General features: G+C 33.8%; 1 protein-coding gene across 8 annotated transcripts in view; it reads left to right on the plus strand.

Moving 5' to 3' along the window:
* Positions 1-22,246, plus strand: part of CACNA2D1 (calcium voltage-gated channel auxiliary subunit alpha2delta 1) — a 509,819-nt gene that overhangs the window by 431,734 nt on the left and 55,839 nt on the right. For 3 of the 8 annotated variants that reach the window (XM_082692510.1, XM_082692508.1, XM_082692509.1), the window contains exons 13-20: positions 4,488-4,566; positions 5,926-5,975; positions 7,395-7,484; positions 11,711-11,788; positions 13,645-13,719; positions 13,992-14,066; positions 17,266-17,322; positions 21,148-21,219. In XM_082692510.1, the coding sequence (XP_082548636.1) occupies positions 4,488-4,566; positions 5,926-5,975; positions 7,395-7,484; positions 11,711-11,788; positions 13,645-13,719; positions 13,992-14,066; positions 17,266-17,322; positions 21,148-21,219 (576 nt within the window). The other 5 variants (XM_082692504.1, XM_082692506.1, XM_082692503.1 and 2 more) reach the window with 3 other exon arrangements.

Below are 22,246 nucleotides of genomic sequence, written 5' to 3' on the forward strand. Positions count from 1 at the left end.
AATCCAATCTAGTATTTTTATAGGCTGAAGGCCAAAAATTTTAGTACACACAGTAAATTAATAAAACCCATTTTTGACATCATTTTTCTAACATGTTTCGATAGCTGAAGTTTTTATTTTAGGTTTATTGGCTTCTTTTCTTTATAGTCTCATTTCCATTATTCCTTGGAGATTTGCCTATTGTAAATTAAACTTGAACTCTGGGTAACTGATAATTGTTGAGGTGACAGTTTCCAGTAACTGGGTTCTGCTGGGAAACAAGAAATTCCTATGGCTTTTTAAAATAGGTTGACCCTGTGGCTTTGGAAAAATCTTAATTGAAGACAACTATTTTAGTCTTCAACAAACAGAACAAAACAAAACAGATTAGCAGAAGTCCAGAATTGTAGGATAAAGTTATAAAATGGTGGTATATTGTAAGAAACAAATTAATAATCTATTTTAAATAACCAACTTTGCTGTAAATTAAAAGTTTCTACTAAAGACCCAATTTCTAGCATGATGAAAAATATTTTTAAGTCCGTCTAAAACTGTGTATGTCTCATATATGACCCTGAAGAGGCCATTTTTAAAAAACATGAGCTTAAATTAACTAAAAAGTCCTCCAGATTAGTGAAGGAATATTTAACACATTTTCTAGAAATATTTTATTTACAAAATTTCTGGCATTCATTTGTTATGTGAATCCTATATTGGGATTACAAATGCACTACTGCACACGAATAAAGAAATTTTCCCTCCACAAAAGTTGACTGCTTTGATGAAGGCATGGTTCAGAGTAAGTAATTTGCTTAATTGAGACTTTAGATGAAATATTTAGGGGCTCCTGGGTGGCTCGGAAGGTTAGGCATCTGCCTTTGGCTCAGGTTGTCCTGGGATGGAGCTCTGCATTGGGCTCCCTGCTCAGCGGGGAGTCTGCTTCTCCCCCTCCGTCTACCTGCTGCTCCCCTACTTGTGCACACCCGTTCTCTCTCTCTCTCTCTTTAAAATAAGTAAATATATTTTAAAAAAATGTATCTTGTGTGACTACACATTAGGGATTTTGAGTTTTTTATGGGTCATTTTATTTTTTTTTATATATCCTATTTTTTTACTAAAAATAAAAGAACTCTAAAAATATACATCCTTGACAATGTAATTTACCTTAATTTTTGCATTGTGTCTATTTCAAGGAATTGCTTTATTTTTTTCTCTTTCTCCCAAATTACAGCTAAACGAAAACAGTAAATTTAAAGAAGTAGAAAACATCAGAGGAATGAGGGTAGCAATCATCTCTATGGATTTGTCATTTGGAATTTCAGAGATAGTTCACTCGCTATTCCACAGGGTGGCAGTCATAGAGCACAGACTAGGAAGAATGAACCGATTTAAAATTCGGAACAGAAAGTTAGGAGTGTAAACATGACCTTGTAAATTTCACCAGTTTATTGTGAACATGCATTATAACATTGTATATTGCACATGTGTCTGAAATCAATGAAGTTAAAATTCTTAGTACATAATTAGGTAAAATATGTAAGGCGAGAAATGAAATGCAGCATGAGTGTGGTAGTCGGGATTGGAATAGTTTTTATGTTGGCTTTTTCACTGTTTCACAAAGAATTTATTTATTTATTTATTTTTAAAAAGATTTTATTTATTTATTTGACAGACAGAGATCACAAGTAGGCAGAGAGGCAGGCAGAGAGTGAGAGAGAGGAGGAAGCAGGCTCCCCGCAGAGCAGTGAGCCCGACGCGGGGCTTGATCCCAGGACCCTGGGATCATGACCTGAGCCGAAGGCAGAGGCTTTAACCCACTGAGCCACCCAGGCGCCCCTGTTTCACAAAGAATTTAAAAGCTAGGGTGCTCTGTATTAAACTTTTTCTCAACCAAGTATATATTAATAATATCAGAAAATTTGGGGCAGCCTATAAAATCATTAGAATGTACACAGTGCGTGTGTTTGTGTGTGTGCATGCATGTACACATGCACATGTGTGTATCTACCAAGAGAAATATAAGCATCTTGGGTATATTAGAAAGATGTTGGAAATACTGTAATGGTAAGGCAGTTGCAAAAATTATAAGAAAGTAGAATTTAAAAATTCTTAAGAGCTTAGTCACCATGGGGAGGGAAATTTCAGAAAAATAGTGTCTAACAACATCTACACTAAGGCGAATAAAAATTAAGAGGTACAGATTATGAAATTATAATATGGGAATAATTCAGATAATCTTTTATTCACAGAGCTGAGGATCTGTGTGGCAAAGTAACACACAGGGAGAGGCACACACACACTGTTTGGTGTGCTTTAAAATGTTACACCTCTATACCCAGGTCTGATTCTGAATTCTTAATTTGGACAACTTCTAAGATCTTCATGTCTGCAAACCTCAGGGTTAGCCACAACTTTTGGAGTCAAACAAAGCAACGAGTATTTTTGTTGTTGAGGGAAGTTTCTGTTTTGCTTTTTTACTAGTATGTATTTTGACTGAGTTGTGTTTATTTGGACTGTTTGATGACTAGCATCAGTCAAAATCACATGGTATGTGTTTAAGTGGAACCCCTATGTTAGTAGAAATTCTTGCCTCCCAGGGACATTGATAGAATAATTCATTTAGTCTTATTTATTTCTCTTGACTGAAAAGTCTTTTGTGGAAAAATATTTTACCAGAACACTGTTGTGGCAAGAGAGACACTAAGACAAACCAGTGCTTTAAATTGAAAATTTGAGGCACACTTGCAAATCTTCACTGTGAAGGTTTCCCCCATGCTCTCTGGGGCATCTGGGTTTTTTTCCCTGCCCTTAATTTGTGTGACAATTGTTTAAGGTACAGCAATGAAATTGAATTATCAGCTGGGTGACATACCTGTTTACAGAAATACTTCCGTTTAGGAGTAAGTTCAACTATGTCAGAGGCAACACTACCCTTGAAATATGAGCTGTATAGACAGCCCCCAAAATAAATTTTTAGAATTTAAGAAAATGAAATTTGGTACATTTAAGGAATACGGGTTGAGGGTTAAGATAGGTGTCAGCAACTTCTATTAATGTAGAATGGATCACTTGTCCTTCTGAGTTGACATGATTCAAATTCAGATGTGTCCTGCAAATGACTGAGGCAAGCCAGAAGCCAGGACGAGTGAAGGGTGGCTCACAGAAAACTTTACCAGTGAAACAGCACCATCTCCAGTGTACGTTTTGGGACAGGGATTGTTATGAAGTGATCTCTGTGTGGCCAAGACCAGTGGAGGAACAGAAAACAGATGTGAAATCTCTTTTGAGATTTGTGCTCTGCGGTCATGTGCAAAGATGAAACAGGCGAAACAATTAGAAAATGTCAGTTCAAACAGTCAATCGACATGAATTAGGGAAAAGCTGTTAACATAGTTCAAACCAGAATGTGAATTCATGGAAAAGTGATTTTCTGCATGTTTATCTTTAGAAAAGGCTAAAATGTTTAACTTAAAATGCTGCTTTACTTAGATTACTAAATTGGTAAAAATCAATATATCCTAAATAGCCATTTTGTTAAAAATTTGTTGACATTGAATTTATCCTCTATATTCTTAAATTATTATGAAATTATAGTCTTTTCATAATTAAATATAATGGCTTCTGATAAACATTTATGTTACTATAATTTAAAAACGATCTCAACTGAGTTTTTAAAAATATCTGCATATCTTATAGCACATTAGAAGCAGTCGCTATTTTTGTTGTCTTTCAAAATTCTAGGAGCTTAACCTGCGTATTTATATATGCGAGTCCTCTTTTATAGAAAGTAATAGGACACCATAATCATGTATGTACATACTAAATATTTTCATGGTGTGAAAGTAGTGAAACTATCACTAAGATAATTGCCTTAAACTACTAAAAGCATGATGACCTCCCTCCTACCTACTTCATTATAGTCACATATTTATGAAATAGGAATTATTATTTCTACTGATTATTTTTTGCAGTGACTAGGTATGCGGATAATATGTTTTAACCAGGTGAGACAGGCGAAGTCGGGTGGGCGTAAAAGATGCCATTTCTTTTGAATGCAACCTTAGGATCGGGACCGGGTACCAGGCACCCAAGTACTGTCTTAAACTGAGTGACTGACGTTCCTGTTGAGAGTAGGTTAGGGGGTCTCTCTCTGGTGATTTCCTGAAAGATTGACTGCCTTGATTTTTCTTGTCACATTTAACAGCTGAAAAGCATGCTTTCATTTGTTTTTTTTTTTTTTTTAAGATTTTATTTATTTGATAGAGATCACAAGTAGTCAGAAAGGCAGGCAGAGAGAGAGAGGAGGAAGCAGGCTCCCTGCTGAGCAGAAAGCCCGATGTGGGGCTCGATCCCAGGATCCTGGGATCATGACCTGAGCTGAAGGCAGAGGCTTTAACCCACTGGGCCACCCAGGCGCCCCTTTCATTTGTTTTTTGCCTTGGCTTTTTTGCGTTGCCATCAGTTAAATTGCATGCAGCCTAACGGATCCCTGTGTTCCAATTCACCAGGTGCGTGTGTTCACATTTTCAGTTGGTCAGCATAATTATGACAGAGGACCTATTCAGTGGATGGCCTGTGAAAATAAAGGTAACAGATCTGCTTTCTCGACCGCATTTTAATACTAAAACTAATTGGTAGTTGTTGTTCTACGTATTCTCTTTTAAGATCCAGTTGTAGCTAATGTTTACGGGAATAGAGACAAGTGTAAGATGTTGAATGTCGTTTTTTTGGTTTTTCGGTTTTTTTTTAGATTATTTGGGAGAGAGAAAGAGCAGGGCAGTGGGGGGCGTGGGTGGTGAGTGGCAGAGGGAAGGGGGAGAGAGAGTCTTTTATTTTTTTTTTAATTTTTTTTTAATTTTTTTTATTTATTTGACAGAGAGAAATCACAAGTAGATGGAGAGGCAGGCAGAGAGAGAGAGAGAGAGGGAAGCAGGCTCCCTGCCAAGCAGAGAGCCCGATGTGGGACTCGATCCCAGGACCCCGAGATCATGACCTGAGCCGAAGGCAGCGGCTTAACCCACTGAGCCACCCAGGCGCCCGAGAGAGAGTCTTTTTAAGGAGCCCCCACATTGCAGATGCAGGCTCGGTCTCAGGACCCGAGCCAAAGCCAAGAGTCAGACACTTAACTGACTGTGCCACCCAGGTGCGCCAAGATGTTAAATGTGTTTTCTGCGGAGAAAACCCACACACAGAACACTTGGAAATTATTACTATTACAGTATATAAAAATTCAGACATTTGATCATATGATATCTGATATCATATATTGATATCATTCTATGCTTTATTTAAAGATACTTAATGCTACTCATCAAATAGAATCTTACCTGAAAAATTAGGAATGAAAGAATATCTGAATTATATAAAACTTACATGTAAGAAAGTATGACATCCAAGTTCCTTTTTTTCCTGAGTGGTTGAATTTTCTTTTAAATGTCTTACACATTCCTAGGTAATTCTCGTTTTGTGTAGTGAGCCCCTGTTCCCTATGTACAGAGAAAAAACCTGAAAATGTTATTTGAAAAACTGATCACATAGCAATAAAGGGAACCTCAATTTATTACAAAAATCATATTTAGGCAAATATTTCATATAAATGTAATTGTCAGATTCCCATTATTATGTGTCTTTAGGAATTTCCCCAGCATAGAGTATTTTAAATAATGCCAGGTTCCCTACTGTGAAGTAGAAAAACCACATATATCTGATACAGTTTATAAGAAACATAGTGAAATTTCTCACAAAGCTTATGCATTTGTTAGGGATATACATTAATCCAACCTTTTCTACATTTATTGGTGGTATTGGTATGTTAGTGTTTGCTCAATTAGAAGTGAAAAAAAAAAAAAAGCTCTTTTTTTTTCTCCAAAGACCTAAAATAGTTTCGTGGCCATGAATGGTAATGTGATATTTAGATATATAAAAATATGTATGTGTATGTTTCAGGTTATTATTATGAAATTCCTTCCATTGGAGCAATAAGAATCAATACTCAGGTATGGTTATTAAAATTTTGTTTAAATTACGTTTTCAAAGAAAAAGATGTTTCTTTGCTGCTTTAAATATGCTCAATTGGAGAAAATAGGTGAAAGTGAAAAAATGATCCATAGCATTGTATTTGTAACAAAATGATGAGTGTCATGGTGATGTACTGATTGCTATTTCATTGAAGTTCCAAGTGTTTTCATATATTGAAAACTCAGGTAAAAAACTATGTATGCTGTTCTTCTAAGATGTTAAAAACATCACCAAAAATAAATAAAATGAAATTTTACTAACAGTCTTGTTTCATTTAACTTGAACTTGGTTCTATTTCAGATGACTTAAATTAGTTTCTTCAAGGTACAGGTCCCACAAAGAAAGTTAAGCAATACTTAATCTGGACAAACTATATGGATTCTAACCAGAATTCAGATAACTTCTCAAATAACCACTGTAGATCTATTTACCTGTTTAAAATAAACTTTCAACAAGGAGATGATGTTTTTTTATAACCATTTATTTTATTTTATTTTTAATTATTGAATTTTTTTTCAAATTTTTATTTAAATCCTAGTTAGTTAACATAAAGCGTAATACTGGTTTCAGGAGTAGAATGTAGTGATTCATCATTTACATGTAACACCCTGTTCTCATCCCAACAGGTGCCCTCCTTATTCCCATCACACATTTAACCATTCAGTTTAAAATATGCCTGTTAAATAACCTTGTAGAGTGAAGCAAATTAATTTAAATGTATATTATTTTCAAGCATTCATAAATAACAATTTAAAATCATTACTCAACTTTAAACGTAACTGAGGATCCACAAAATAGACTAAGTCAAAATTGAACATAAATAACATGGCATCTGTGGAACTGAATACCGACTGTGTTTTATGTTGAAATGAAACAGCAGCTGCACTTGAGTCTGATGTCTTACTTGGCACAAGTATTTCATTTATTTTTTGATATGTTTAAATGTAGCTTTGAATTTCAGCCAAACAATCTGTGATATGAAAGCAAGTATGTGGCTGCTTTATTATTTCACATTTGCGTGATTCCATCCAGTAAATCACAGAGACTTAAATAGTTTAGATTAACATAAAGCAATTCACAAGGAACGTATTTCACTTATCATTGGCTGTACCTCAGAAAAAGAATGTTTTGTGATTAGAAAAAAACTGGGGTAGATATATTGTATAAACAACATGAGCTAAATATTGTTGATTCAAAGTATGTAGAGATACCAGTTATGGTCTGTCCAAAATAGGAATTAAATGGTTACATATTTACTCTCTTTGAGTCCATATTTATTTCTACCTCTAGGTAATTTTCTTCTGTAGAGTTATTTTGATTTTGTTTTTAGTATAGCATTTCTGGTTTTCAACCTCTTAACCTTTTCTTTCTTTTTTCCTTTTTTTTTTTCTTAATAGGAATATTTGGATGTTCTGGGTAGACCAATGGTGTTAGCAGGAGATAAGGCTAAGCAAGTCCAATGGACAAATGTATACCTGGATGCACTGGTAAGACACTGGCTGTTCAGCCACAGACCATCCTAACAAAAGCATGTAGCCATTTCTGTTGCCTTCTAGGTGACGTTTATCGTTTCCAAAAGTTCTTCTATTGCAACCTTTTTTTGCTAGAATTTAGGTAATACCCATAAAAACAGACTTGTCTAATCACAAATGTAAAGTGTTACTTTATTTTTTAGGTGATCTGTTATGAATGTGGGATTTTGAACCTCCAATCTTTTTTTTTTTTTTAAGATTTTTTATTTATTTGACAGATCACAAGTAGGCAGAGAGGCGGGGGGGGGGGGGGGTTGGGAAGCAGGCTCCCTGCTGAGTGGAGAGCCCGATGCGGGGCTCCATCCCAGGACCCTGAGATCATGACCTGAGCTGAAGGCAGAGGCTTTAATCCACTGAGCCACCCAGGTGCCCCTAGAACCTCAAATCTTGAATTTGTGGCCCTTTCAATAACATTTTGAATTTTTATGTTGAAAAAAAAAATGTACTGGGATGCCTGTGTGGCACAGTTGTTAAGCGTCTGCCTTCAGCTCAGGTCATGATCCCAGGGTCCTAGGATCAAGTCCCGAATCAGGCTCTCTGCTCAGCGGAAAGCCTGTTTCTCCCTCTCCCACTCCCCCTCCTTGTGTTCCCTTTCTCACTGTCTCTCTCTATATATAAAATAAATGAATAAAATCTTAAAATAGTATGCTAAAGTCATGTGAATGTATACCTGCTACGGCAGACTTTGAATAAAAATTGAAGGAAAGGTTTTTAAAGTAGACTTCAGCTAACAGATGCATGTACAGCCTCCACAACTCAAGCCAGACCCAACAAAGCTCAGAAGTAAGTAGGCAAAGACTCTTAGCCTATTCTGAAGTCATCACAAACCTAATAGCCTTTTTGTATATAATCTCTGCTTTCAAATTCAACCCCAGATTTTTATGGAAATAAGCCATTGAAATGATCAAACGTGGTATGATATAACAAAAACGTTAAGTTTTCCATTGTATAATGGAAGTTTTAATATAAGTATGCTATGGTATTTCAAAGCAGCAGTTCTCAGTTGGGGGTAATTTTGCCATGCAAATTTTGTCATTTGCATGTACCTATGGCCTTCTTCTCTTATTGTGACTAGGATAGGGAGGGCTTGGCTCTGGCATCTCATCAGTAGAGGCCAGGGATTATGTGCTTATAGTAAACGTTGTCCAATACCAGGATGGTCCCCTCACTCCATGCATGTGCATATAACAAAGAATCATTCAGCTCAAAATAGCATTAGAGCTTAAGTTCAGAAAACTTGTTTAATGTAAGTTTTACTTTTCCTAGTGTTAAAGTTATAAATAGTAAATATCGTACTTAAGATTTATTCATATGCTTAATCTTGATGAGAGGACTTTATTTATGATTTGATTAATGTAATATATCAGGGAGAACCAAAATACTGAGCCCTGAAAAGTAAATGCTGATTCAATAACCCTTTCTCCTACTTGGAGTACAATTATATGCTGATACTACTTCTCTGAATGCAGTGATGACCCCAAAGGGCAAGATGCAATCCATTTAGAATTACTTATCATTTGGTTCTTGTAAAATAAACATATACAGGAAGTTGGAAGAAAAATAGGCGCTATTAACAGCAGCTTTGCATGCTAAGAAAGATAAAGTGAAGCTTGCTTACCTCAAGTCCTAGCTAAAATTACCATCCAGTGTTCCAGTGTTCCTTCTTGACATCACATATTTATTTAAGGTCACATGGTCATCTAGGCTATGGTCAAAATGTTTCATTTTTCCGAATCCATCACAGGACAGGGTATGATAGGAGGAGTCAATAATTATGCCCTGTAGGATTTCCTATGACCAGAAGTTCATTAACCAGCAGTCTGTATTGTTGGTAAGCTTCTTACTGATAGCGCAAATGACGTTAGGGAGAGATTTTGGTTCTAAATGTGCTGTTCAATAAGCTGAAACTAAATGTAAAACAAGAAAAAAAAAATAACAGTCACAGGAATTGACCAGCCAGTGGACACATAGAGCATTCTTTTACTAACTTGAGAATGAAAATTGTCTTTTATTTCTAATTACATGTCTATAATCTCTGCATGTCGAAGATTCACAGTATATGCTGCTTGGTGCATGCCAGTTACATTAAAAAAAAAAAAAAAGTAAATATTCCAAGACCTATACCAAGGCAAAAATGTAATAATATAATGAGAACAATGAGAAGAACTCTGGCATTTCAGAAGAAAAAAAGCTGTGTATTTGGGGATGGTGTAGGGTGAGCTTAAACAGTTGGTGATAGTTTAGCTGAACTTTCGAGTTCAGGTGAGGTTTCTGCAGTTGGCAGGGAGCAGTGATACCACACAAAAAGGGTGCGGTATGATCGGGCAGGTGCTGGGTATGCTGGAAAAATGCTACCTCGGTCACTTGGAGGTAAGAACAGAAACAAGACTGGGACAGTATTGTGGACGGTTCGTTTTATTGGGGAGATAAAATGAGGTTCTTTGGACAAAAAGAAAGGTGGAAAGAGTTGGAATCAAGAAAATAAAAATATCACATAAATTCCTGGAGAGCAGAAATCTTATTTCTCTTTTTTGTCCTCTAGAGACTGGCACAGTGTCTAGGAATAGAGTACAATTTTTTTGTCCTCTTAGTAAATGAGAGACAAAATAGAAATTGGCACCTATGAGTTCATCAGTGATGTTGTCTCCTTTGTTAGAAGTCTAGTATCTTATTTTAGGGCAGATATTACCATATTTAGAAGCAAATTACCATCCTCTGTATAAATGCAAATGTGACTGCTGATTGTCTCCATATATACTTTATCGTATATCATTCTAGCATTTTAAAAGCTGTGCATATATGTTGTAACTCAAATAATAATTTCTCCAAAAGGAGTATTTACAGAATAATGTTTTGGAAACAAGTTGTATGAATTATCTATAATCTGACTTTATTGAGGTGAAAAATTTTCATTGTGATGTGAATTTGTATATTTAACTAAGGCTGTTTTCATTGTTGAATATTCTGGCTTACAACTCAATTGAGAGCCACCGTGTGTATCATCGTGCACCAATTATGTGTAGCTGTTTTCTTAATTGTGTTTGTCCCAAACAATTTGGTATCTTGTTCTACTAAAAGCCTCTGTGTGATTGTCCTTCATTAATTCGGTTCCCATTGTTTTTGGGCTTCCCACATGATTATGAACTATTGCCCAAGACATTTTCTCCACGAAGCCGTGCTGTTTCTGGAATTAGAACAAGGGTCATGAGATGTGGATCTGGGGTTGTTATTCACAAGAAGATCTTTAACATTTTCTCAGCCTAGCAAATTTGAAATTTTAAGCGGTAATTTTTAAATCATTTTAAAGCGTGGGCCTTTTGAAAATATAGTTTTGACATGAAATAATGGCAAAACTATATGTAATTGCTATAGATAGCAGTAATGAAAGAAAAAAACTCTGACCTGAAAATTGGTTAATTTCCACTACTCTCTTTGGATTCATTTAATATCTGAAATTATGTACATTCTGATTAACACTAGGTCATTATTTTTGTTCATGTTTATTTTGCTTCATGACCAGACTGTTGGATTTGATGCTTACAGTTAGCTACATTATTTTACTTTGTCCAAAAGTACTATTCGTTTTGGAGGGTATTTAGAAGCATTATTTCATCTTTAGGACAGTGTAGTATTTACCTAGACTGTTGCAGAAACGCAGTATTGATAGTACATTTCTTCTGTTTATCCTGCTGTACATCTGTGATGTAGCATGAAGCCTTTGGCTTAGGGCATGAAAAAATTAAGAATGAAGCTAGCAAAAGGAAGGCAAATAAATCCTATGAAACAGTATTTTATTATCACCCTGTTTATGGAATCCCATGATGTTAGGTAAACTGTCACTGAACAGAAGGGTGGAAGGGCAGGGTGACTGAAGTATTTAGTGTCCTTTGATTTTTTTTTTTTAAGTTATTTGCAATGCTCTCTTGGGCTATTATTTTAGATGTTGCATGCTCCAATAGCTACCTAATCGATTCTGATTATTTCCCAGACTTTTTCATTGACTTTTTTAAGAAAATAAAAATAGAAGTTTTTTTAAAAAGCTTTCAAAATCCTTTAATAATTCTTTGTGTCTCTTTATAATGTAACCATAAAATCCGGAGTCAGATACCAGAGACTAATGCAGAATGACAAAGTCTAAATTGGAATTCTAATTTGCCTTTTCTTTCTGAATCTATTTTTAGGAACTAGGACTTGTCATTACTGGAACTCTTCCGGTCTTCAACATAACAGGCCAAGTTGAAAATAAGACAAACTTAAAGGTTAAAAGTTAATTGATAAAATTAATAATAATAAATGATAAACAGTGACGTTGAAGCTGAGTGTGGATAAGATATTTCTATAAGGAAATACATACAAAGTAACTGTCTTGTGAGACCAGAAGTAAGAGGGAACAGCTGCCTATGTGATAACCACCTGGGAAAAAGGAAATGCAGGTCAAGTTCTCGGTTTCCCCAGAGCCAGGATTCAACTTAACTCTATTTAAGTATGAACTGATGAGAGCACAAGTTCAGACTCTGGGAGTAATTACATGATAAATGGGCAATACTATGGTATCCCCCCCTCTTTTTTTTTAATGTGTCTGAGATATCCTTGTAGCTCAGAATTAAAAATCCCAAGAACAAAAACCATGGTGATGTTTGTAGCCAATGTATAGAGGTATATTTATTGAATCATTCCTCCTCCAACTCCCATTCAACTAGTATTTTTTAATCATCACATAAGTGTCTGATTTAAAATGGATAATTCTCCATTTTTTTCTACTTTTTAAGAGTCAAGAAAAATACTCCATAAATTTCTTAACAGTGTTGATTTCTGGAGCACTGGTAATATTAGTGCAATAAGATGCTACCAACTTAAAGTTCTGAAAAATCTATATCTTGTACTTGCTAAATTCCATTCCTTACTTTTTAAATACTCCTGATTTTGAAGTAGGGTTGCATTCCTGTTTCTTAACTTGCATCACAGAGAATTTAGAATTGCAGGAAAAATTAAGATTTTTTTTAATACTAAATAATGATTTTATGGTTTGCTTGACATTCCAGATTAGAGGGAAATTTATTTCCAGTTTATGGCATAATGAAATCTTCTGCACTTACTATTCTTTGTTATTATAAATTTCAGTTGAACTCTTTCTCTTTTAATACTGTGGCCATCAAAAACACTAGTTATTCCTCTTTGGAAAACCATTATTATTAAATATCTGTGGGATCTAAATCACTTAATTCATAGAAGAGTAATTGTCTAACTCTCAGGTGGACTGTGTAAGGAATTGCTTTAATTAGGAACTTTTGCTTAGAGTAGGATTGGTCCCTGGCAAAAGAATATGATTGTTGACAAAACTTCCTCCCTCTCTGTGTACCTATACAAAATTCATAGTGTTCTCATAATAACTGTTGAGTGGATTTTATAATTTTCTTTGTAACATTTTATTTTGTAATTTACGTAATTTTATTTAAAACAAAAATTCCTGATTCTAAATTTTAACACCATTTTCATCTTTAACGTCCCTGGGAAGATTATGATAGTAGTTTGCCACCTAGCCCTGTTGACTTGGAACTAAAGTTTTGATGCCCATTGTTTCATATTTAGAAGTTACTGGCACTGAGAAACAGGGTCTTGAGGGTTTCTGCTGTTTTATTATAATGAGGTCACATACTTTTCAGGATAGGGACAGCTCCCCCCACCAAAAAAAAATCCATTGTTTTTTCATTTCATGTTTCCTAATATCTTCAGGCTGGACACTTTTGTGACTTTTTTAATGACAGTATACCAGTCACAAAGTACTCTCTCATATACAACTACAACTGACTGTACAGAGTGATTAAAATAAATAATAGAGATAACGAGTACAAGCAGAGGCATCAAAGAAAAATTTCCTATCTCTTCTATTTTAGCTGTACTTATCAAGATGTCATTTTTTAAAGTTAAATGATAATCATAAAGTTGTGGGTGAGAATCATTGTAGATTGATACCAAAAAGTGTCTCACCCTTATTATGTTTTAGCTAGTATGGAATACAACTCGTCAAGCAAAGGATGAGCGTATGTAACAACTGTGTATGAATATATGTGTTTTGAGTATAAAATACACTTCCTTTTTGCTGTTTCATTAATAGAACCAGCTGATTCTTGGTGTGATGGGAGTTGATGTGTCTTTGGAAGATATTAAACGACTAACACCACGTTTTACAGTAAGATAAAATTTACTTTTTGGGTATTTTTTTCATTTTAGAGCTTTGTGCTAATTTAGCTTGTCTATAAAGTGTTTAAGTAATTCTCAAAAATCATGTGCAGTTAACTTTGTGAAAGAGCTAATGTTAAAAAGCATCTTAAAACATAAAGATAGCATGTTATCTTTCCTCATGCTTTAAAATGTATTAAAGATTTTTTTTCTTTTAAAGAATGTGATTTCTGATTGTGATTCAGACATCTTGAAAGTTTTGTTTGTTTGTTTTTTCCCCAGCTGTGCCCCAATGGCTATTATTTTGCAATCGATCCTAATGGTTATGTTTTATTACACCCAAATCTTCAGCCAAAGGTATGTATATAATATGTTTATAGTGACTTATGAAATTCTGTAAAATTAATAGTTAGTATTAAAATAAGTAGTTAGTATTAAACTCACTACACAGGACTACATATAAAAGAACATTATATCTATAACGTTAATGGATGACAAGACCACAGTTTATAGTATATGAAAGTGTGAAAGCAGGTCTCATTTTTCTCTTCCCAATTCAGCTATCCGATATTTCTATCGAATTTTTAACTAACCAGTATTCACACCTCAGAGACCGCCACTATCGCCCTGCCTGAGTTCACACATCCCACTTGGGATTGTCATTAAGGCGGGAAGGTAGTGAGGAGATTGCCCCAGATGGGTGTGAACCTGGTAAGTGTAAGTAATACTCCTCTGTGCTCAGGCCACCTGTTCCGACACCCTTTTTTTCTGGTAATTATCTCTCCTTTTCATCTCCCAGAGAGCTTTTCTTTTTACTTTGGACAGGCTTATAAAACTCTGAATGAAAATCAGTTAAGTAAAACTCCACGGGACAGGCTTCAGAAATGAGCCTGGTGGTGGGTATTAAGGAGGGCACGTATTGCATGGAGCACTGGGTGTGGTGCATAAACAATGAATGCTGGAACACTGGGAAAAAAAAATGGGAAGTGTTTATTCATCAGGGAGTTGTGCAGAAGGGATAAAATTCCATAGATAAGCCATTTTATCCTAATCTTTATGCCAAGATATAAAATATTTTCCTACATATCTCCTCTAACTTATTTCACTTTCCATTAGTGCTTCACAGGTGGGGTGAATATATATTTATCTAGAAGCAAAAAGTGGCACAACCTTCCCATATTACGTAGTTGTAATTTATAAGCATCTTCAAGATACTGTTTAACTTTGAAGATAATTCTGAAGATACTTTAACCCATGCTGGAGAGAAATACATTGGAATTTAGGTTTACTACCTTCTTTTCCTCAGCCATGGGAATTTAATGTTCGTGGTATTTTAGGGCATACAGAAGTGGGTGCATAAACACATACATTTAATATTGAGTCATTTAAATATTCCAGTCAATGATAATTAAGAACCACTGAAATTGAAAACAAAACCATACTAAGTGATTACAATAAATGGTGTCAATTTTAATTCTACTTTGGAAGGTCCATATAAAATCCATCGTGATGTAAATATTAGCTAATCAAATGTAGCTCCTGATCACCCTGCATTATTTCTCAGTGGCTTTTTAAAAATTATAAATGTAGTATAGGCATTTTTCCCATTATAATGAATCTATCACAGCTCTTTATAAACATGTCTATTACATTCTTCTTAATAAAGTTATTTATGATTAGCTAAACAGTCTATGGTTTTGTCACAGTTGAAAATTTCTTTCTAAATCATTCTTAAGATTTTTTAAAAAATTTGCAAAATTATTCTTTGGTCTTTGTATATCCAGTATATTTTCAATTATATTTCCACAACTGAAGTGATTTAAAAGCAGTAACAGTATTATGTGCTGAAGGGTGTGAAGGATCCCCATTTTTATGATGGTAGGTCTTAACCCCTTCCCCCAAAGGAACTTTATTATTTAGACAAAAAAATAAAAAAGAATAATGAGAATAATGCACATATGATATATAGATATAAATCTATCATTCAGAGGCAGTAATTTGAAAAACGTTTCCCCCTTCTATACACTCTACTAATAACCAGTATTTATGGAGACTTTTTTTTTTTTTTTTACTCTTTGATGTTAACATACATTTGGCTCAGATTTGGAATAATTTACTAAAACTCATAAAATTACAATGAGAATATAAATTCTATAGAAACACCTATTATAGCCCAAGTGATTTTTCTTCAAGAGTATGTCAGCTTTTCATATTTTTATATAGGAAATTGTTATAAGCAAGTATGCAACAAAGATATTTAGAAAATGTTATTTTACAGAACCATTAAAATATGTTTGAATAATCAATGAGTTCTTTTTTCTGAAATTCATGGTTGTGAATTAAAGATGCTTGTGAATTCTCATGATCAGATAAAACGTGGTGATTTCTATTTTGTGGGTGATGGTACATGCTATACAGGTAGATAAGAGAACCTCATAAAAGGACCATACAGTGTAAGATTTTAGAAATTGACAAGTACAAAGGACCCATATGGTAACAGCTAGTGTACTAACAAAATTATTCTCAATCTGTTCATCAGAAATATACCAGTAGAAATAAAAGAAGATAATGCTCTGTTTCTGTAGTAACCCTTATTATTTAACAAGGTCAAAGTTTAGTGTTATTACAAGTATTCTTTGCTGAGCGTCTTGTGTTTGCTTCCTGAAACTATAATCTTAAAATATTTCAGTATAATTTTGTAGTTTGTAGAAGGCAGTATGAATATCCTTTAAAAAGACTTGGTAACAGGAAATAAAGTAGCTATAAAACTTTGTTTATCTAATTTTCTAAGGATTCACTACTTCTCAGAGCATACTGTCTATACCGTGACTACATTTTAACAAATACTGGATTATGTATACTGTTTTGTTTCCAAACGCATTTTAAATTTCTTCCATTTTGTCTCATGGAAATAACCAGATCAGGTATACTTACTAGATACCTAATTTTGGTCAATCCTAAGAAATATTTATTGTACAGGAAATTGGACATAATCTTTTATTTTTTAGAAGTCAGTATTTTAGAATTCAATATTTAAAATAAGTCTACAAAAATTATAAAAAATAGAATACATTTACAATGTTGGGATTAAATTCTCCTTTAGTTCCATGGATAAAACATTTGGTAACACTTCAGAAAACAAGGCACAAATTTTAGGGGTTTAATATTAACACTTTCCAGAATCCTATAGTATTTATATTTGAACACATTTGAATCGTATAAATTCTAAAATTTGCTTTTTTTGTTCTTTTAATCAGCATAAAAGTTGTCTGGGGCAAACTATCTTTCTTACTTCCCAAATATGTATTTCTTTGGAGGAAAAAAAATGGAAAATAAGGAGTCATTTTGCTAAACATTTTTTTGAGTATTTCTACTAGCATAAATTTTTTTATTCACCACAAATATTTTTAAACTTTCATTTTATTTGTTGACTCATCATGAACTCTGTGGTACCTCTTTCTGATCAAGGAGCTATCTCATAAAATTGACTGTAGGGTAGAAGCCTTACCTGTGTTGATACATAGCACGATGAATTACCATCTTTCTGTTGCTTCAGCCTATTGGTGTAGGTATACCAACAATTAATTTAAGAAAAAGGAGACCCAATGTTCAGGTAACTGTGAATGAAGTTAGCAGTGGCTTCAAATTTGCTAAATCAGAGTTGAGATTAAGCTTCTCTTCCTAAAAGCATATGATTAATGCTGCCTTTCCTGACCTCAAGCTTCCAGAGCATGAGTTGGAGATGAGCATCATTCCTCAATAAACTGGAGCAAAAATGTTATTAATGATGGCAGAGGGTATGCATTTGCTAACTCAAGATTGCTGGCAAACTGTGTAATTCATTAATCAGAGCAATCATAATGAGATGGCCTCTAAAAATAAATTTGTTATTAAATATTGTGACATTAGTGTCAAATCCATGTAATCCTAACAATTGCTTGTAAAATTAACTTCTAAGTGGAAATAAAAATGCAATTCTGATGGGGTAGTATCTGTAAATCATAAAATTTAAGCCAAATTTCTTTGTATTTCTAAAGTGTATTTGGGGATTAGATGTTAGAAAAAATTTCCTTAAGCTAACTAACATGTCCAGAATTGCAAATAAAGGTGCATTTTTATTGCCTGACAAGCTCATGGCAAAATCTTTTCTCTTTTGTCAGCAAAATTTAAATGTTATTTTAGGTATGCATATTTCTATAGTTACACTAAAAATCATCAGAAAGGATACTTCTCCAGTTTAGTGCAGTAGAGTAAGGGAATTAGTACAGTAAAACAATTTCAGAATTCTAAAGGAAGTTCAGTGTGACTTAATGTTTTATATATAAGTCTGTCATTGCTTTAAAATAAAATTAATGATATAGTGGAGATGTGGTATGATAGTAAGAAGACATTATTAAACTGTGAACTAGTAAAACAAAATTTTACGTTAGTTGTACTTAACAGCTAATACTGTATCTTTGAGGAGTTCATTAAACCCCATCTTACTTTAATTTCTTAACCTGAAAAGCAGGAGGATTGAACTAAGAATAATTTGTTTCTTTTTATCCTACGTTGTATGTTCCCCCAGGAAATTAAATATACATGTTGATCTCCAGCTCCCTCTCCTGCAAATTCTGGTTTAATATGCCCAGGGATGGGACCCAGGTTAATGAATAGTGTTTCAAGTTTTCCAGGTTGTTCTCAAGTGCAGAGACCCTTCGGGTTTCTTGTAGCTCTAGAATTCTGTGCATTCTGATCTTCATGTTGTTGTATCAGTCTTCATGTCTTTTTTGATAACTGTAGAGGTTAAAATTATATTTACGTCTTATCTTGATTTATTCAATTGTTTTATATTACTCTCCTTGCATGCTTCTTTTTGTGTATTCAATGATACTTTTTACATTCATGTACATTTTAGTGAATTTTCATTTTTATTGAACTTTCAAATATTGCATGTAAATATTAGGATATAATTTGAAAATAAACAACCTGAAAAATGGTTTGTTTTATTTTCCTTTTCCTTCTAAGGAAAGCTGGAATGGCAAACTGGTGACCACACAAGATTTTTGAATTTGGAAAAATATTATTTGAAGTAGATAGTAATTTTCATAATACTATTAAGTATTTCCATTATTTAAAATTTGTGTAAAAGCATTCTGCCTGCTTTAGTTCTACAAATAATGTTGTTTTTATGTCAGCTGATGTTAAAATTTTGTACATGAGGAATATTAGATATTAAAATACCAAACAAATTAAAAGACAGAAGGGACTTGATTCCCTTCTTGGGAATCAAGACTTGCTTGGTGCTTTTTTTTTTACTAGAAGATTCTACTTCCGGGTTTTTCAGTCACTGTGCCTGTGATTGGTCTTTTAAAAAATGGTCAGCTAGCTTGCCATTTAAAAAGTACAAGTTATGCATTGACATTTTGCTTTTATGATTTCATTCTCTTTTCTGTGTCTTTATATGTTGGATTGGGACATGATCTTCATATTGCCAATTCTTCCTGATAATGCCTCCTCCATGCATGCTGTTTGGGTCTGGTCATGCTATGCCTTATCCATTGCATGTAAGATAATATTCTCATTTATGTTTATACTATATCATTTTGATTATCTTGACTTTGTTTTGCAGTGAGTGTGTTAAATTTTTAATGCTGTTACGGTGTTGTGTGAAGATGATTTATTTCAGGGGACTTTAAAGAAGCAATTCTGAATTAATATTGTCCACTTTAGAGTATCCTTTTGCTAGTGACTTCCTTGGTTTGGTATTTTAAGTAAAGGATTATGATTATTTTTGGTATTGATTTTTATTTTCTCCTTATGAAATATGCTACATGTCCAATGAATATTTCTTCTGAGGCAATATGTTGCTGTCCAAACAGTGGTCAGTATTATCACCCTATTAAATAATCTAATACTCATTTTAGTATTCTAGACCCTTCTGACTCCAGATATCAAGCTCATGAGCAGTGAATATTTTTTTAATAAAAGTGCCAGACACAGTTGAGATTGTATTTTCATTTGCCTTTAAGAATACCCATTCACCAAAACATGGGAATCATAAACTTTGATTATTTAAATAGAGTTATTCCTTGAAGGAAGGCATTTTTTGCCTCAATTATAAAATAAACACGTGCCATATATAATGTCATTCAGTGCTTGAAATAAGTGTTTAGTTTTAACACATTTTTAATTACTATTATTGTTTTAGGTCCTAAAACTGTTTAAAATAGTGATAATCTGGTTCATTTGGTGGTTTAAGAAAATTAAAAATTAAAAAAAAATAATGATAATCTGAACATGTTTTAGAAGAGCCCGTGATGCTGAAATCATTAAAATTCCAGTGACCTTGTGCTAATACAGAATAATTTGTATTTTTTACTTCTATCTCATTAAATACCACATTGTGGTGGTATTTATTTTAGTAAACATTAAAAACCTAGTTTCTAAAATTAAGTAGTTGTAAAACTGTGGACGCCTGTTAGGACTGTATTATTGTAATAAACTTTGATATTCTTTTACGGCATGTTCTATTACTTAGCTTTGTTACAATAGCCTCAGTGTATTTTTGTTTATCAAATAATTGAATAAGTTCATTTAATGATTGAAAAAGCTTTTTAAATGTCATCTGAGGTGAATTTGCAAGGCTAACAGTTTTATTTGATATATTTATGTAAATAAAGAATCTGCCTTGTTCCCCAGTTAATTGTCCTTATTATTACTCACCAGCAAGAAGAAGCAGTAGGAGATGCAAAGCAGGAGACCGTATTTAGTGATTATTTTAGTTATATTTTAATTACAATAGCTTATCTTTATTCAAGTGCTTGGAACTTGACCACAAATTTTACCTTAGAAGGTTTATTTAATTTGACTTGCTAAAATATGTCACATTTCTGAGATTCCAATATATGAAGTAAACTTGGATTTTTTTAATGCTTCTTAAGAATATACTTAGAAGAGTTAGTTTCACATAGCAAATTCAAACGTAGTTTTTAAAAGATTTTCCCTCATATTACTTCTTTTTATAGAATATGAAGTGTGAATTACTTTTGTGTTGCCCGGTCTAACTGCCAAATATGTTATCCACATGGGTTTATTTTGCTCCTTTCCAATCCTAATTAAAGGAAAGAAAGTTGTGAGTAGACCTTCAACTGTCCGGTTCTCATAGAACTCGTAATTACAAATGTAGTATCTAACACAGCACTCAAAATGAAACTGTCTTTGGTTGGTGGCAAATTAAAATTTTCCTGCTACACCTAAAGCCCAAATCCCTAGCCTACTTATTGTTATTTTAAAATATATGTATAGGAGACCATATATGTTTATGTAGCTATTTAATATACCTTAGGTAAGTAACATCTATGGAATTATTTTCATATTTGAATATACATTAAATTATTTATATATAGCATCTTTTTACAATGTTGTATATGCTTAATTATTATTATTTTCTGTGTAGAACCCCAAATCTCAGGAGCCAGTAACTTTGGATTTCCTTGATGCAGAATTAGAGAATGACATTAAGGTGGAGGTGAGTGAACGCCTGAGTAGTACTCTCGGGCCCAATGCCGAGGCTCATCCGTCCCACAGTACCCGTTGAACAGCTTCACTGTGTTAGCTTCTCTCCTAGGTACTAGGTGCACAGTGATGAATGTTCTTTGTTTTTAAAATATCTAGATCCTGGGCTCTCTCATCCAAACAGTCATATGGAAAGGAATCAATATTTTAATTTGGGTGTGACATTAGTTTGTTCCTTTCTCATTCCATACATAGAGATGTTTCAGAATTTCAGTACAAATGTACAAATGTAACTTGTGTATTTCAGTACACAATGTAGAGATTGAGGACATTGCTGTAGAGTTGGAAGAAAAGTTGGATGGCATCTAACCACCCAAAAAGCAACCTGAGGAGAAAATCTGCCATGTTTGTCTTAGTACCCTTACCCCAGAAATTTCAATTTTATTCCAAAACCAAAATTGCATGTCATTTCCTCTGAGAGGATCTTCTATAATAGTGAGGATAATAATTAAAAATATTTATTAAGTACATAATGTGGGTCGGTCAGTCATAGATTCTCAAGAGCCTTTGAAGTAAGTACTGTCATTATATGATCATTATTTGTCATACTGATGGTATGTTTTAAGTCCAGAAGGTTAAAAAGCCTGTATCTGGCTACTCAGCCAGGAAGTAGCAGGACAGGTATTTGAACCAGGCTCTTGTGCTTCAGAGCAAAGATTTTTAAGATTCTTGTAAACGGATGAACTTCGCTCATCTATGCAAAGGCCACCACATTTCTTCTAGAATTTGTCAGAGAGTGTCTTAATATAAACTTGCTTTACAGCGTTTTCCACCTCGACTCCCTCATTGTAGAACAACAATTTAATTATTATTACTACCCAAGACCAAGGCTAGTGCCAGGATGTCTTAGGTGTTTAATGAATGTTTGCTATAAATTATTTCAAAATGAGAGTAGGATCATGTAATGTTGCAGAGTGTGGTCTTTGGATCCTCATGCCATGGGGTGACTGTAATAATACTATCTAACCTGTTATGGCTCA

The sequence above is a fragment of the Mustela nivalis genome (assembly GCF_964662115.1).
Source record: "Mustela nivalis genome assembly, chromosome: 12".
Classification (NCBI taxonomy): Eukaryota; Metazoa; Chordata; class Mammalia; order Carnivora; family Mustelidae; genus Mustela; species Mustela nivalis.